This window comes from Haemaphysalis longicornis, unplaced genomic scaffold (genome assembly GCF_048455015.1).
Source record: "Haemaphysalis longicornis isolate Haplotype H1 unplaced genomic scaffold, Haemaphysalis longicornis Haplotype H1 scaffold_7, whole genome shotgun sequence".
NCBI lineage: Eukaryota > Metazoa > Arthropoda > Arachnida > Ixodida > Ixodidae > Haemaphysalis > Haemaphysalis longicornis.
In genome coordinates this window covers 9,479,753-9,496,774 of record NW_027526422.1, presented here as the reverse complement: position 1 = coordinate 9,496,774, position 17,022 = coordinate 9,479,753, and the positions used below count along the sequence as shown (strand labels likewise).

At 47.5% G+C, this 17,022-nt stretch overlaps 1 protein-coding gene across 2 annotated transcripts; it reads right to left on the bottom strand.

Annotated features, from left to right (window-relative positions):
• Positions 1 to 72: 72 nt before the first annotated feature.
• LOC144144457 (monocarboxylate transporter 12-like) lies at positions 73 to 16,715 on the bottom strand. 2 transcript variants are annotated; one of them, XM_077675910.1, is made up of 8 exons: positions 16,582 to 16,673; positions 14,980 to 15,055; positions 14,424 to 14,712; positions 11,113 to 11,256; positions 10,991 to 11,051; positions 8,814 to 9,641; positions 2,470 to 2,711; positions 73 to 2,372 (listed from the first exon to the last, which is right to left on the bottom strand). In XM_077675910.1, exons 1-8 carry the CDS (start codon positions 16,656 to 16,658, stop codon positions 2,209 to 2,211), a joined length of 1,881 nt encoding a protein of 626 aa, XP_077532036.1. In that variant the 5' UTR covers positions 16,659 to 16,673; the 3' UTR covers positions 73 to 2,208. The 2 variants fall into 2 exon arrangements, with proteins under 2 accessions (XP_077532036.1, XP_077532037.1); XM_077675911.1 differs by lacking the exon at positions 14,980 to 15,055 and having other exon boundaries at positions 75 to 2,372; positions 16,582 to 16,715.
• Between the last annotated feature and the right edge of the window lie 307 nt (positions 16,716 to 17,022).

The window sequence follows — 17,022 nt, the reverse complement described above, 5'->3', positions numbered from 1 at the left end:
GACATCTGTCGCGCGCCGAACGAAGTCCTGCCCTACACAGTTGCTGGCCCTTCTGGTTAAGACAGGATCACAAGGTGCCATGGAAGCTGTGGTCAGCGATTAGGCCGAACATTTTTAAGGTGAAAAGAAACCAACGCAAGCCATGCTGATTCATTGGTCCGAATTTCCCCTTTCCTGTGTCTCACCTCAGTGCCGCCTCCTACAGTTGTGACATAATGCTTCTAAGCTTATTGTTAATAGGCTTCATACAGGTGGTGCGAAAACGAAGGCTGTTCCGAGCACCAGTTTCTGTTGTGGTAAAGCTATCTGTTTAAATAATACATGCTTCTCTATTTGGAGAACGGTGGAATGCTGGTAGTCCCAAGCGCTTTGGCACACAAACAGCTCGATTACCTGTTTGAGCGCGCACAGTTGCTACCCGCAAAAAACAATTTATTTCCACAAGGTGCATGCATAAACGGCCTTGCAACCGAATGCACGAGCGTTATTAAGTGTGGTAAAATTATAAGTTAAAACGCCGTTTCCTCGCAACAATCGGATTTATTTCTAGACAAGGACTCCGAACACACGGTGTACCGATCTTATAACTCTTCAGTCCCGTCATAGCAATTGCCAAGTTCTGGGAAATACGCATTCACGCTGGCGGTGCATTGTTTTTTAACAAAACTTTTCTCCCGCCGAGCCAGATTTTTATGTCTGCAAGGCAAGCAAGAAGAAATCAGACGGAACCAAATCCGAAGAATGGGGACCCTAGGTGCCTGTTGGAAATCAAACACAATCAATTTTGCCATTGTGACGGTCATTTGTGGGGCCATGCGTCGTCTTCGTGGTGGGCTCATTGCTGTCCGCCAGTCTGGGTCATTTTCTATATGCTTTTCTTTAAAATAGGCCAATGAAATTTCATAAAACATAACTTGCTATTGTTTTGCCGTAGTGCAGCTAGTCGATAGCTATTATTCCTTTGCCGTCTTTAAAAAAGCAGAGGCCGTCCTCTTCCTAGCCAACGAAATGGTATTTGCTTTCTTTGATACGCTTTCACATCGCGCTGTCCGCTGCTTTAACAGCTTATTCCAGTCGGCAGTGTAGTAGGGACTCCATGTATCGCCCTCGAACACGAATAGGCGAAAATAACTTGCGGACCTGAATTAAGCATCGCAGAACACCACCGGCAAACGCCCTTAGGCGGGCGCTTTTGATCCACAGTCAACACTTACGGCACTCATCATGCACACACCTTTTTAATTTCCCGTTCTTAGGGGACGACTTCATGCCCTCTTTGAGTTGAAATGGCTACGCCATCGGCAGTTTGAACCGTTATTCAGCGGTACTGCAAACAACTTCATTATTTTTTTTTTCGCTATGTCCCGAATAGTAACGTCAACTGACGTTCAGAGCGTGCTTCAGATAGTCTTGGTGTCCGGTTGCGTTCAAACTCATCCATCCAGAAGCAAACAGACTTCAGCGCTGGTGCACAGTCCCCGTGAACATCGTGTAACTCCGCTTTGGACTTCGTTGCCAGCTGCTCTTTTTTTTTTCAATAAATTCATCTCCGCAAGAAACTCGCTTTTTTTCATTATCGTGACGAGTAGCGATATCTTCAATTCAAACGTGAGTGGGACCAGAGTAGTACCATGCTTAGATCTAATGGAGCTCTTTGACTGCCATTCCGGTACTGACTTCCCGAGACGCATTCCGATATTCGTTTTTCACGTAGTTTTATAGCGAGGAGTCTTCTCCGCTTACCCGGTCCGAGGCGTTTAATTGAAGAGACCCAATATCTCGCCTCAGCTAGACTCAGGAGCGGTGTTTGCCAGCCATAATATCACCACATAATTTGTGACGTAATGCCATATAAATTAACAAAACGTTTAAAGGACCCTGGTACAGATTACAAAGAGGGGAACAGCGCAACACAGACGAAACACAAGAGGAAGAAAGTGACAACCATGCACGAGCGCTGACTAACAACGTACTTTAAAACTTGCAACTGACTCTTTGTTGCGCTGTTCCCCGGTTTGCAATTATTCACAAACCTTTGCAACCTCGTACAGAAAATTTTCATTGTAAATGGATAACCAAAGGCGAGCATGACAGCGTGACAGCGTGCAGCTGGAAGACTGGTTAACGGGGTGTGTTGGCGGCCACGGAGGTATGTGCTGGGAATGTTCAGGGTGTTCTGGAGAGTACGGGGGTAGGGTGGACCTATGCCTAAGCAGCAGCCTCCTTGGAACTGGTCTGTTCTTCCTGACACCATCTGGTGGCTCGCCACTGCATGAAGCACTCCGCGGTCCAAAGAAGGCCTGTAACGAAGCACACTGTTGCCAGCAGCACGTAGAGTCCCGTGTACGATTCCCTTCTGTCTCTGTAGTAACCTGCGTAAGAGGAATCGAAAGCAGCCTTTTTTTCTGCTTCTTATTGTTTAGTGCCAACATTCTCGCAACATCAAAGCGAAAGGTATAAACTTCGTACCAATGACAAACGGTCTGGGGACGGCCACAATGGCCCGCGCCAGTGAGTGGAAACTGAGGGCCAGCGGCAGGTTCTTCAGCCCGAGGTACTCGACTGTGATGACGGCGAAGAGGATGATCAGGCTGCCGCAGACCAGGCCGAATAGCACCGCTACGAAGACCAAGGACGCCATCGAGTTGGCGTAGATGAGTCCCACCAGCGACGAGCCCATCACCAAGAAGCCTGCCGCCATCACGTCCCTCCTGCGACAGAAATGAATTGCACATAGCCGCGAGAGCAGAGCCTGCCCCAGGAAAGTACACGCTGCTTGCACCACATGGCCTTAACAGCGATGTTGCGTACCGGGAAGAAAAATTCCCATTTCTAGGTTCAAAAATGTTCTGTTTTTAGCATTTTTCCCCGCAGGTTTTTCAAGACTTCGCTGCAAATTTCCCTGCGTTCTCCTGTTGCAGCTGATATATCTTCACGTGGATTCATGCTCGGTTTGCAGCCTTACCCTGAGCCACCTATGTCTACTTTATATAGCCTTCCGGACGCAGACGCCTTTCAGATAATCAGAGTTTCCGCGTGAACTAAATTCCACTACATCTGCCCCTCAGCAGCATTTGACTATGCATTTCACGTTTTTTTACTAAACAGCACGCTTACTGCTGTAGCTAAAGCTGTAAGTTACAACCGCTCGTACGCAAAAGAACAAGGCATTGTTGGGTAATTTGAGGTACTTTCAGCTCAGTGCCGGGACTGCTGGCGCCATCTCTTGTTGACAGCACGCCGACTAAGGCGCACCCGAAACACTTCTTTAACAGCGAAGCTGTTTTGCAAGTCGTAATTTTTTGTATCCGCAGTTAAAAATACCAATATTTTTACGAGCGCGCGCACGTGAACGCGAGCATCACGGCGACCGCCTGGCAGTTAACAATACCAAGAAAAGGCCTAGCGCTCGTGTGTGCGTGCCTCGCGCCGACCGCCCAGCGTCCCTGGCGCACGTGTGTTAAGCCAAGCATACCCACTTAAAATGTTGGCCAAGGTTGGCCAAAAAAAAAAAGCTCCAGCGTTCGCCGTAATCGTGACAACACTTGCTCGGAACGAGAAAAACACGTCATAGCGTGCGCCCCTCCGAGGTGACGTCCAATGATTATCACTTCAAAAAAAAAAAAAATGAAGGACGCTCCACGTATAGCAACAATGATGCAATATAGGTGGTTGCGGCAGTGCAGAAGGAGCAAATCGGCTGTAATCGTGAACTCAAACCTTCGTGATGGTCGTGAAGGTCGCGTACAGAATTTACCTTCAAGTCTTACGCGTTAGTGAGAGCTTACTTCATTCTTTCTTTTTTGTATACTGCGCAGGAATACATGCGAACAGTCTTTAGCCCTTCAGCCGCCGCCCTTTCACGCTTTGCTAGCTCTTTCTCATGTATTATTCTTTCCTCTGTGCTCCGTCCTGTTTCATGAACTGAGTTGGAAGCGGTCTTAATGCTTGTAGCTTTCGGGAACGCTACTGCGAATATTTGAATATAAATTCGACAGAGTGGTAAGGAAACATCATTAAAGAAAACAAAGTAATAAACCATGTGAGGTACGGATAACTGACATTATTTTTCCGTTTTACTCCACGACTCCTAAAATTCCCTGCATTTATGAAAGATTCCCATTTGCACTTATGGCCAAAATTATAGCGAAAAATTCCCCAAAAAAGGGAACATTTCCCCCGTGGAACATCACAGGGCCTTCATAACATTGTTACGCTAACGCGAAATGTTAACGCGAAATGCAGAGGGAGAGGGAGCCGTTGGTTGAGTAAGACTTAGTGAAGGTTTGGAAAATGGGGTAAAGACATGATAGACCTTAAGGGTTGAAGCCGAAGTCCAAAGCACCGGAATCAGCTCATGCCGATTTTTAGGTAACCAGCTGGTCAGACCATCCTGCCATGTGTCGATGTAACTGGAATATGTAATGTGTAAGTTGTTCACCCCTTAGAACATCCTTGGACATGACCAGATATCGCAGAACATAGTGGAGGTTTCCCTGTATTTGACAGTTTTAAGTTAATGTCGGACGTTTTCTACGAAACATCTTCGCCCGTCAAGATTTGTGGTTGTATGTGTTGGCGCGTATCCTGTGCAGAATTTGCGATTCTTCGGCGTTGATATCCTCGCTTGGCATGCGGAGGGATGGTGTTCCTAGGCGTAGGACGAGGAGACGTACTCCACATTTTTCGGGGATGGGAGTGTAGAAGTCGTAGCCGACGGAAAGCGTGGTGTACGAGTTCGGTTGGATTTTGGTCGGACCACTGTGCGGAGAATCTTTCTCAAGTTTATAGGTACACTGCCTGCGGCGAAGAGACTAATGGACTTTTGAGCGTGTGTAATGATGCTGAAGCATCCATACGGTACTTCTGCTAGGCCGATAGCCAAGAGGACGGCTCCGATTTCTGCTATCTCCGTTCCTGTGCAAGCTGGGAAATGAAGCTGCAGCGATTGCCATGGTATTTCACTGCGACAATTGTTGCTTTCGTATTATCGGACGTCGACGTGTACAGTGTTTTAATATTTTTTTAGCTTTCCTCGAAGGAATTGGATCATCGGACGTCCCGGCGTCGGCGTATAGTATAGGCGTATAGTATTTGCATAGTTTTTGAACTTTGCTCGAAGGAACTGGGTCCGTGGTTGTCACCTGCACTTGTCCCAGACGCTCGTTCTGCAAAATGAGAGTGGCCTCTCAGACTTCTTCAAAGGCATTGTAACACCCTTCAGGCATTCAGTGCACCCTTGCGGTGATACTGAATCCGTGGGAGGGTGAGACCTGTATACTGCCCTGACGACGGTGTTTCTTTGGCCTTCATCACTGGGGGAACGTTTCTTCTACGGCAGGCTGTACGATTTCCGCCTCGTGATCTGTGCCTGTGTCAGTTTTGTCGTTTCTTCCAGTGCTGCCCTTCCCACGTTCAGACGTTTTAGAATGTGGGCTAAATGGTCAAAGATTTCCTGTATTGTCGCGCTTGTGATATTGGTTCTGCCTCTTCTCTGTAGGGCCATTCCCAGGATTCTTACATGGCTGTTCTCTGGGATCACATGCTGACCAATTTTTGGGGCTTTCTTTTTTTGGCCGCCTGGCGCGATTCATCGTTTACCCGCCGCGGTGGCTCAGTGGCTACGGCGTCGCGCTGCTGAGCACAAGGTCGCGGGTTCGATTCCCGGCCGCGGCGGCCGCTTTTCTGATGGAGGCGAAAAGCAAAAACGTCCGTGTGTACGAGATTTCGGCGCACGTTAAAGATCCCCAGGTGGTCAAAATTAATCCGGAGCCCTCCACTACGGCGCGCCTCATCGCCTGCGTTGCGTCGGCGCGTTAAACCCTACAATCAATCAATCATCGTTTGCCGAACCGAGCTGATGGCGGTGACAGGGCCACGAAAAAATTGAGAAGTTATTTTAAAATTTCTGCAATTAACGCCACATGCTCGCTTTTATTCCCGTTAGGGCACATTTTAGTTTCTTTCTGGTTATGACCTAGGCTTTCCTTGGTTTTTGAGAACCTGGCGTTAATCGTTTCAGCCCTTTATAGCTAGGTGACCAAATTTTGGCGCCGGCATTGACCCAATGTTAGCGCCGGCAGTATTTTCGGTCATCGGAGAGGCGCTTTGGGGGCTAGATAAGTTGCGGCACGGGTGGCGACTGTGTCTTCCGAGCATGCGACATGCACGGCGCGTAGAACGAAAGTTACTGCGCAAGCGGGGTGGGGTGCCAGCTAATATCGCGTATCTTTACTTTTGTCTCGGCCGTAGTATTATTGCCCTCCTTTCCACCATCTAATAGCCGCTGCTCTGTACTCCCGATTCCAGCGAGCCCTCCTATCTGGCTGCCTCAGTTGTAATTTCCTGTTAGAACCGATGACGTACTTCCGCGGACGCTTGATGGGCACGGCTGACAGCGCGCGGCTAGCAGCCACGGCAAAATCGAAAAATGAGCCCAATAACGCTAGCGCATTAATAAACTTCTAAACTATTTCAACTGCATTTGACGGAAAATCGTCTGAACGCTCCAACTATGGACATGCAGTGCCCTCCGTCAAGCCCGCCAACTTCGGGTGATCATGGAACACATCTTCGTCGGAAGACGGGCAATGGCATCCCGATTGCGTATATCAGCTGTCGGAAATCAAGTTTATTTCTCTCTCCCCCTTCCCCTCCTTCCCTCCCTCTCTCTTTCTCTCTTTCTCTCTTTCTCCCGCAGCACTTCTTTTCCCGGAGGTGACCATCTACAAGCTAATGTGGGTAATGTCACCACCGCCCCACCGGGTCGGATTTCTGAGAGTCTTTTCTCCAAGTTGCGTTGTAGCAGGTACTTAAAGACCCCAGGTGGTCAAAGTTGGAAGAGGCGCGCCGTGGTCAAACCACAGCGCGCCTCATCGCCTGTGTAGCGCCGGCTAGTGAAACCCATCAATCAGTCAGCGTTGTAGCAGGCACGTTCACGAAAAAAAAAATGGTCTACCGTAGACGTGTATTCTGTGTTATGCTGCACGTTCCGTATTCCTGCGGAAAGGCAAAGTTTACTGGGCAGCAAAAAAAAAAGAAGAAAAAAGAAAAACGGGCCATCTCCACTGACGCTAAACCTGGGGAGGGGCGAGGAATGCAGTGAAAAAGTGCATTCAGAGATTCTGAGACTCTCTTGCCACACGGCGCGCGCTGATTGGGCGCCAGAGAGGGGGTGAGCGGCGGAGAGCGCAGCTGGCGCGGCGAGGAGAATGGGGGAGGGGCGGACAACGCCGACAACGACGACGACGCCGGAGGGACAAGGCGAGTGAATTAGATGCTCTGCGTCTAAAAGGGTGCCCCGTGGTTTTAGTACCGTGACTACTTGAGACGCCCACGAGATGCCGACAGCCCGAGCCCCTAAGGTGCTTCGCCCTTAAAAAAAAATTCCTCTTCGCACTTAAGTCTGCTTACGTGCTTTGAAGGCGAAATCATGACGATACTTATCAAAGGCTTCTTGACTACCTGTACACTTTATTTGCGTTTTTTTTTCTTCGCTTTTGCTTTTTCCTCTTTCGGCGCTGCTTCGTTCAACAGGCAGACTGGTGACACTTCCCGCCCCAGCTTCCCAGGATCTAATCCTCCGTGGCTAGCACGCACCTGTTCTACGCAGGTGCGCCACGTTAACCCGTCACCGGCACGAACCGAGCTAACTTTTGCACCACCGCTGGCAACATGCTGTCGTACCGCCCAGCCCCTGTTCTGGAGACGCGGGAAAAAGGACCAACCCGCCGCGGTGGCTCAGTGGCTAAGGCGTTGCGCTGCTGAGCACGAGGTCGCGGGTTCGATTCCCGGCCGCGGCGGCCGCTTTTCTGATGGAGGCGAAAAGCAAAAACGCCCGTGTGTACGAGATTTCGGCGCACGATAAAGATCCCCAGGTGGTCAAAATTAATCCGGAGCCCTCCACTACGGCGCGCCTCATCGCCTGCGTTGCGTCGGCGCGTTAAACCCCACAATCAATCAAATCAAAAAGGACCATACGAACTCAAATATATTTCTCATTCGCTGTTTACAGCGGCGTTCACTTTCTGCATAGGACAACAGCGACGACCACCTTTTTTTTTTGCGCATGGGTCGCTTAAGGCTTTATCCTTACATGGGCTCATTTTGTCTAATTGTCGGCTGAACAACACGAACTCAATGCCCGGGAGTTGAAGTGGTTTGTTTTGCTGCTCTTCCCACACTCATTGGGAAGAGGGTGGGAACTTCCCAGATTGGGCGGCTTCACGACATTGCTGATCGAGGTGGCCTGGTGTTCAAATTCGGCGAATGACGTGGTCGAGCAGTCACTTCGAGTGAAAAAGGGCATCTGAGCACATACATTGCGCAAAGCAAAACCCCATTCACGCATTGCGTGTTGTCCCTGTGCATATGCACTCTTTTTAGTCAAGTTTTATGTTGGTCTTCGTCATTCGCCGAATGTGCACACTTGGTCACTTCAGTTGGTTATGCTGAAACCTTGTGGAGCATTGTGGAGACCTCCTACACGGGGACTTCTGAGAGTGCAGCCCTACGATCCGTAGCCATATGTAGTTTCCACTTGTGGTAGATGGGTGAACGCGGTCAAATAAGCATCGCGTGCTCATATAACTCCCTTGTGATCCCGGCACTGTGGTTGCGAAACTCTTAAATTATTTTAGAACCCTCGAACTATTTATGGAACCTTAGCGCCATGGCAACTTCAGGCGACACAACACCGCCATACATCTGCATCAAATAGAGCGCACTATGAACGCATTTTTTTCAAAAATGGCGTTTCACTTGTTTCAAATCAGGCAATAAAGCAGTGGTTGAGTAAGGGTGTCGATTCGCACCTGTGGCAGAGCTTTCTGTCCGAGAGCTGGCCAGAGAAGAGTCGACCAACGATGTCGCCCACTCCTGTGCAGGACAACAGGGCAGCCGCTTGCCACTTTGGAAGTCCCTGGCCCATCGCGTGGTCGGCGAGGGTCAAGGTGAAGAGGTCCAGAACGTGCACATGCACAACGGCCGCCAGCGTGATGACGTAATTCATAGGTCTCTTCAAGAAGCTCAACTCGCGGCGCACTGTTGATAAAACCGCATATACTCTCCTCTGGCAGCCGGTTACGCTATCTGTCTGACCTTCGCCCTCCCTAGTGCCGAGTGCGAGAGTACTTGCGAGGGGACTGCGTGAGAACTGATGTAAGAATACCTCTCTACCTGCCACTCCATTTCCACTCTCTCCAGCGTCTGAAATCCAGGCACTCTTCTCTGACAACAACTTGGCAGGCGGGACTTCCAACTCCACTGGAGCCTTCGCTGGCATCAGAGCTAACATTGTTTCCTTGTCGTGAGCATCCCCGTAGCCGTTTTGTGACAGCCTAACTTCATCTGTATCACTGAGCAGCTGTTGTGAGTAGGTATCGCTAAGTCGTTCGACATCTATTCCCTTTCCGTCGCGATCAAGTCTTTCTTTGCTCGAAGCCGTCCGCGCCTTCGTGACGAAGTTCTCCGGGTTCTGTATGAGAAGGGAGCCGGCAGCTGCGTTCAGAGCCAAGCCACCCACGATGATGAACGTTCCACGTAGTCCGTACTGGTCGTTGAGATAAACAATCACTGCAGGAAACACTAAGGTGACGAGACTACCGCCCGTCCAGCTTAAGCCACTTGCTGACCCTCGGTACCTGCGGAAAAAATAAACGAAACAGGACGAGCATTCAGGGAACTTGCTGGCGTTACAAGATTGAAGTTAATCTTTTGGGCTTTGCGTACATATACCGACGTAAAGCTGAGCGCACCGAATAAAAGGCCCTGGAAGGCCAAGTGCAGCGATTTTAAACGCTTAAGTCCTGCCTCTTGCAGTATCTTCTGCCCTTTAGTGTCCGTGTAGTAGGTAAAATGGAGATGGGTCTATGCAGATAGGCACATCATGCAAACTATTCAACTTCGCCCACAAGAAAAATGGCTGCGGCTTAGCTCCGCTATCCTTGAATATGCAAAGCAAAAGCTTGGCTTAGTCTGGTTGAGTCTTGGTTTCACTTGATTAACCTTTCATTTGGCTGTATTGCCGACCGCGTCTCAAAGCAGTTCGGTTCCGTGCAACGCTCACAGAAAGAGGCCGGGCGAACGCGGCGTTCATTCATGGTGAACGCACCGTTCCTCTTCGCCGGGTGCGAGACGAGTCACGTTGCCCGAAACAACCCAGCGCTGCATGCATTCGAGGCTGCGGGGGTGGTTGGCTCGGCCGCAGCGGTGGTGGCGACCGCTGTCGGCACCCGCCGGCGCCAACAGCGGGCCCAGTGAATGACGCGATGCGCTTCGAGGGGTGTGTCGCCGAGGGTGTGCACTCCGGTCAAAAGGTCATTTACGCATCCTCCACGAAATCGCTGGACGAAAGTAGTAAAACTTTGCTTTAAAAAAAAATCTCCCTTTTTTTGCTATCACGGCTTGCTTCAAAGGGAACAGGCTTCGTTCGCGCGTTGTGTCTCACTCAGAAGGTGCATTAATATCAACAGGTCGTCCCTTCCGAAAGCCAGCGGTGATTTGACTTTTTATCACGGCAAACAAAATACGATGCGAGGCCAGTTCCTCTGGACGCAGGAAAATTGCCTCAAAGCCATGTATTCGGTCATCATGGAGCTGTTCGATCAGTCATGCTCCATCGCTCTGGCCGCCATCAATTCTTTGTCGCTCTCACTCGGTCATCTCTCAAAACAGACTCATTTCATTATCGTTTCTCCCCAGACCACTAGGATGTCACTACTGCTTTTATCCTTATGTGTCCATATATCTTGTTATCGTGTTGATCCTAGGTACGAAGGGAATATGTTCAATATCGTGTTGATCGCGGCGGTTTTCCATATCCTCTAGCATCAAATCATACCTGTGTCGTGTTTTTTTTTTTTTTCATTGCCATTTTCACGCTCATTCCATTTCTTCAGAAGAAGAACGGCCGAATTTTTTACAAGCTCGAGTCATTACTTGCTACATAACACTGAGAAATTCATAAAAGCTAACAAAAACGACCACGTACCTCTTGAAGTAAATGTTGACAGCGAAGTTATTCGACAGAATGGTTAAGCCTTGCCCGATGGCTGCACGTAAGAGAGCAGGATTACTCGTTGTGACCCCAAACATGTGCATCAGTCGCATTACCACAGATTACACCGTAGCTGATGGTTATTCCAACGATGTCGTAGAAGACAGCACACAGGAGCCCTCCAAGTGCTGAGAGCAAGGCCCCCGCCAAAGAGATATCACGGAGGGGAAATTTCCTCAGAAGCACTCCTGTGATAATACCTGTCAACGCGCAGAAAGACACCGTTTACGACACCAAGAATCATGGCAACCCACTCTGCAACAAATACCTCGGGGTTCAAAAATACAGTTTAGAATAACTGTGACGACCACGGAAGCTAACAACGCTAATCCCAGGGCTATCGATATTTGCGCCGTGATTTTTATTGTGACTGCTTTCACTATACAGGCCTAGTATGCTCGTACAAGCCGTGCAGCCAGCCAGAATCGTACCCCACCGGCATGAAACCTGTACCTCTAACTATACTGTCATGATGCTAGGGTGAACGGAAACCGTTTTTGACTTCCAGACATATACCCACCCCGGAAATGCCATCGTCCTTGTTTTTGTTCCTTTTCTATCGAAAACTTGCCGTAACGGCAATTTAAAGGAGCCATGAAGACAAGATAAAAGTTTGGTTTATTATAAATACTGCTTAGTCCCGATAACAATGATACCTATATCATCGCAATCTTCGAACAAATAACGGAGATATGAAAGAAAACGTGAGAAGCAGTCGCGACCCCCTAGCCAATTTCCCACAACTTTTCTCGTCACAGAACCTTGTTTGTGCGATTGGCGGCCTCCTAACTGACCTGTCGCGACGACACATGACTGGACGTCTGTAATGGGGCCTCTAGTTCCATTTGACGGCATCACTTGAATGCTAACGTGCAGTTAACGCACTGAAAATTATATTTTATTGTTGGCCCCTATGACATCATTCTTGCTCATAACACGTCACTGTGGCGCAAAATTTGAAATTTTTAAATACTTCTTGCTTTTTTTTTTCGTTAAAAAAACATCTTTTGTGGCTTTAATGGAGCTGAGTGAGATACTGAATCGTAGTTCTTTGAAATTAAACGAAGTTGTATTTTCTCTTCATGGCTCCTTTAAAAGACCAAAAAATATTCTCGTTATATTTATCACACCTTCTGACCTTTTTAACTTCTTTTCGATGGCAATTGATGCTTTCAAATTTCAAAAATAATATTAAAGCTATACTTTCTTTTCTTGTTTTTAATTCCGTATTTTTTCTAATGCAAAAGAGCACGCCGCACGGCCTGAAGATAGGTAGCCTACAAAGTCATTCAAGCGTGGGTGGTGGTTCCACCCACGAGAACCTGCGTGGAAAAATGCCAAGGCGATGTAGCCATGGCGGTCAATAACTGAAAGGGTTGCGGAGCTGCTTGCATAAGTAGGCGCAAAAGTTGGCCCCTGATGCCCCTGATGGTCGCCTATATTATATAGACTTCGCAAGTAAAATAGGAGAATAACCATTTAGTCCCGAGCATAAATATTTGGTTCACCTTGCGCAAGTTGTAATGAGAGAACCTTTTAGTAATTTTCAAAAGCTTAAGTTCGTGTTTTTACAGCTCCACAACAACTGCGTGCGTCGACGAATTTGGCGGCAAAGCCAGCTTTCTGGTGAGTGCTGTGTTCAATGCACGTACCTAGAAAAAATTATGCTGAAATTGGCCGCTAGGACGACTCTATCATTGCACCGATGTTCCTTTACATTTCATGTTTATCTTATTTCACAGTGAAGTTGTAAATATTTTGGAATTGCCTTCTGCTTCCAATACGTGGGCTTCTACGGGAGGGAAACGGACTGCCCATGTTCGTCCGCTGTGGTAACTTTTGTCCATACAAGTTTCATTCAACTGATGGATTACGATGTATGGTCAGTCGCGAATTACAAACAAACGTGTTTTGTTTCGTGCACTCCTAGGACTGCGCCCCGGTCAACAGAGAGACATATAGCTCTGCTGGACATCCACCTTCACAAAGGGGATGGCACTGATTTTTTAAAACAAAGTTTTTTGGTCTCACTGATGGCGGTGTCGTCACCAAAACGCACTGCAGGAAAGCCAACTTTACTCAGAGTAAGGGCACATGGCGATAACGGTGGGGAGGAAATAAGACAACAACGCTTTTCCTGGTCGGAATCGAATCTGGGTGAGGGCATCATCGACATCATGGTGTCAGGCCATCATCGAGCATCTACAAACTGAGCCCCACCTGCTCTGTAGAGCCAACTCTGTAGACGTTCCGACATACATTATCTGGCTTGCGTTTTTTCGTAACTCGTGCGAAAATGTATGGGACAGCAGTAACAGTTTTCACGCTTTCGGCATTTTCTGCGTTCATAAGCAACTGTTGCTACTGCGAATGCACCGTACCATTCACGGCACTGTAGACTACCGACAGAAGGAAGCATTTTGTACGATATAATATCCGTCAAAGTTTTTGCACCGACATACAATGTATCCCACCCTATATTCCGCGCTATGCCTCGGCTTGGGAACCCCTGGGCACTCTTTCATATACGAGGGGCGTGAGACCGAACCTTACTACATGTGCATAATGTCTTCCATTCTTCTTGCGAGTTTTGTGAGGGAGCACTGGTGGGCTTGGGCCTCGAGGATTAGAGCCAGCTCGTGTTGTGGACTGCACAAGCAGGGATACCTCCGGGGGTCTTGGACTGAAGTCTCCCTCCCGTTGATGTTAGCAATAAAGATGTTTAGTTTCTCTCTCTCTCTCTCTCTCTCTCTCTCTCTCTCTCTCTCTCTCTCTCTCTCTCTCTCTCTCTCTCTCTCTCTCTCTCTCTCTCTCTCTCTCTCTCTCTCTCTCATATCACAAAATTCGTTGACTGAAGTCACTTCCCGCACCGATGGCAGTTACCTCACAACATTGAGTACCCAACTCTCCTGTACGAACGATTATTTGCTATCCTTTCTTACTCTTTACTGCGCCTTTATTACTGGACTTCCTCCCTTTCTGAAATGCCTCCTAGTCCAATAGTCTAAAAGCATTCTGACTAACACACGGGATTATATCATAGTCAGACAGCACATTCGGTCCTCTAACCAATGGTTTCAAGAATTACCATCGATTTTTTTTTTCTTTTTTAGGAAGAGCTGATTTAAGAAAATTGACCTAGAACCCCTCCCTAAAAGCGCGGACCCCAGAGGACAAAAACGAAACCGGCCACGTATTAGTGGTTCCTAAAGAACCACAAAAGTAGACCGATGACTTTGTTTTTATGAATTTGCGCCTTTCGCCCTTCGACTGTTCTGATTTGTAATTCAGGTTTGTTTCGTGAAAGAGCACCGATGGGTATTTTGTGCCGCCCCATGCAACGCACGAGTATGTAGAACTTCCTCACCGGACACGTTGAAGATGGCTCCCTGCAGGTTGAAAGGCCATGAAGCGGTTTCCCTAGACGCCCCCATCTCGTTTATAATGGTTACGAAGATGATTCCACCGCAGCGGTTCATTATCATTACCCAGAACAGGATCCAGGAACAAGCCAAAGCCACTAGCCAGCTCCTTGCCGAGTCATGGTACGGCTGACCGCACAAGTCCCGTTTCCCTGCCGCAGGCGCCATTTTCAAATGCAGACGTTTGGTGCGCAGAAAGGGAGCAGGGGTCCCTGGGGCCTTTAGGTATGCTGACTGCGTAAAGAGAGGGTAGAGACAATGAGCGCGCAAACTTCGCAATACTCTCTTTTCTATAGCTGAAAATCACAGAGGTAATAATAGTTTTATTATGTTAATATAGTAATATCTTTATTATTCATATACTGCTTTTTCAAAACAGCACATTTAGGATATAAGATCAAATCAGGGCATCGGTGAAGGAGCGAACGATTGTTTAGCACCAAATAACGATGAGTGGCATTGATTCAATACTTAAACAACGAATAAAATGCAAACACTTACGGAATTGACAAACGCTGCTCTGCAGTCACTCAAACTACGTGTAAAAACACGCTCCCTTGCTCTCCGCTTAGGGTACCTGAAGGAATAAAACATGCTCCAGAGAAAAAAGATACTATCTCTTTAAAACTATGACCCCTTAAGAAATTGCGAGAAATTAGGATTAATTTTAACGTCATTAGGAATTCTATTCCAGATTGAAGGGACATTCAGTTCGAGTCATTTTTCTAACTGCACCTGTTGTTGTCAATACAGATTTCGTTCATTCAGCAATTCCCGTAGATACTTCAGCATACGGGTAATATTAAACTGGTTATCTCCGGTCGCTTTCGCACACTTTGTTCCATCTACAAAATGAGTCGCAGGGAGTCGATCATTGATTGCGAGTACTGTCTTAATAGCTAAGGTCACTTCTACAGTCGAAACGGAAACAAGCGATAAGATGCCAGTTCACTGAAACGAAGGTTTAGTTACGCCAGTAAATAATTTTTGTATTTACATGCATAATAAAGCTTTGTTTCTGTGAACTTTAACATATTCAATGACATAATCAGTATGGCATGTTTCTAAGAGCTCATTTCTGTAGTGTGAATGAAGGGCTAATATATGTTCTATATGTGTTACCCGTCAACTCTATGCAGTAAGTTATATAAGTATGAAAAGAAATCAAAGTATAGTCAAACGAAAATCATGAAAATAAAGTAATCGCGAGTAACGTAAGGCATCCATGTGCAAACGTTTTTAACTTGGTTTTTCCAGCATGCGCCGTACTGAATGTACAGACACAAGGGTTCGTGACAATCAACGTGTTATATTTGTTCGTTGCCTCCATTTATTCCAAAATAATAGCAGTTCAGTTCTCTTCTTCTAAATTGAAATATGGTATTTTTGTAGCATTAAGGGTGGGTTGATTTTTAAACTTTTGCTTTAATTCACCTACCCTGCCCCGGCGAAAAATAAAGCTTCATCAGTATACATTATTGCTTGTCAATACGTTACGGCAGATCGGAAATCTTTGATCTAGAACAGTAAAAATACGGGGCATAGAATGGGGCCCTGGGCATTCCTGTCCACTCACTTCACGGTCCCGAAACTAAATAATTTATTACTGTCATTTGTGGGTTATTGAATACATAACTCTTCAATAGCTTAGCTGTTTTTCCTATAAAGCCATAGTCGTGTTGTTCACACAGCACAATTTTATGGTTAACACTGTGGAAAGCCCTTTTTATGTGACAACTGCTGCCAGTATCCACAGAAAACTACAAGAACTTGCCCAATTAACTCCAAAGAATACACGCGGCACGCATTCCTTTTCAATTCTGGAATGTTCACTGCGAGAAGCATGGCCTCCGAAATCGGCTGCCGGCGGCGCGCCGCCGGTAGCCGATCGCGGAGACCACGCGAGAAGCTAGTCATTTCTCAATAAGGTCGACTGCGGTGCAAACGTCGAACCTCCCCGACGAACTTTCGTCGAACGTGCAACAAGCAACACTGAGCATAGTTCGTCACATCGGGGACCTTTATCACGCTTGTTACACGGCGAACATTTATCGTCAGTGTTCTACGTGTGAACATCTATATGGAAAGCACGGGCTGTCCTACCTTGAACGCAGCCGCCGTGATCGTACAGCAGCAGTCCAGACACCTACGGATGCCACTCGCTCCGGGTTATCTATCATGCACGCGTTGCAAAAACGGCAGCGGTTGGCGGGATGCGCAAGCTCCTCTTGCATATCAGTCAGTGGCCAGAAAAAGAATGACGTTGGGGCACACTGCGAGGCTGTTGTAAAGAAAGCAGTTCCATTTGACAGGGGTCCACAGTCGCCAAAACGAATGAAAACTCTAGCTTCGACAACAGCATACTCAAGCTACTCAACAGCATACCCATCGAGAAAATATGTGCATTGTTTCGTGTGCCGTTCGATATATGTTGGATTAGTAACAGAGCACGCTAAAAAATATAATAACAACAAAGCACGAAAGACGATTGGAAGACATACTTTAAAAGCTACCAGTAGAGCCTAATAATTTTGAGGTGGTGTA

Bases quoted from the DNA above. Each gene is read 5' to 3' on its own strand.
- LOC144144457 (XM_077675910.1), bottom strand. From the start codon at position 16,658: ATGATAGATAACCCGGAGCGAGTGGCATCCGTAGGTGTCTGGACTGCT. The intron at 15,056-16,581 runs GTAGGACAGCCC...TTATTCCTTCAG, and splicing joins TCACGGCGGCTGCGTTCAAG to GTACCCTAAGCGGAGAGCAA. The intron at 11,257-14,423 runs GTGAGGAAGTTC...GCGCGTTGACAG, and splicing joins AGCCATCTTCAACGTGTCCG to GTATTATCACAGGAGTGCTT.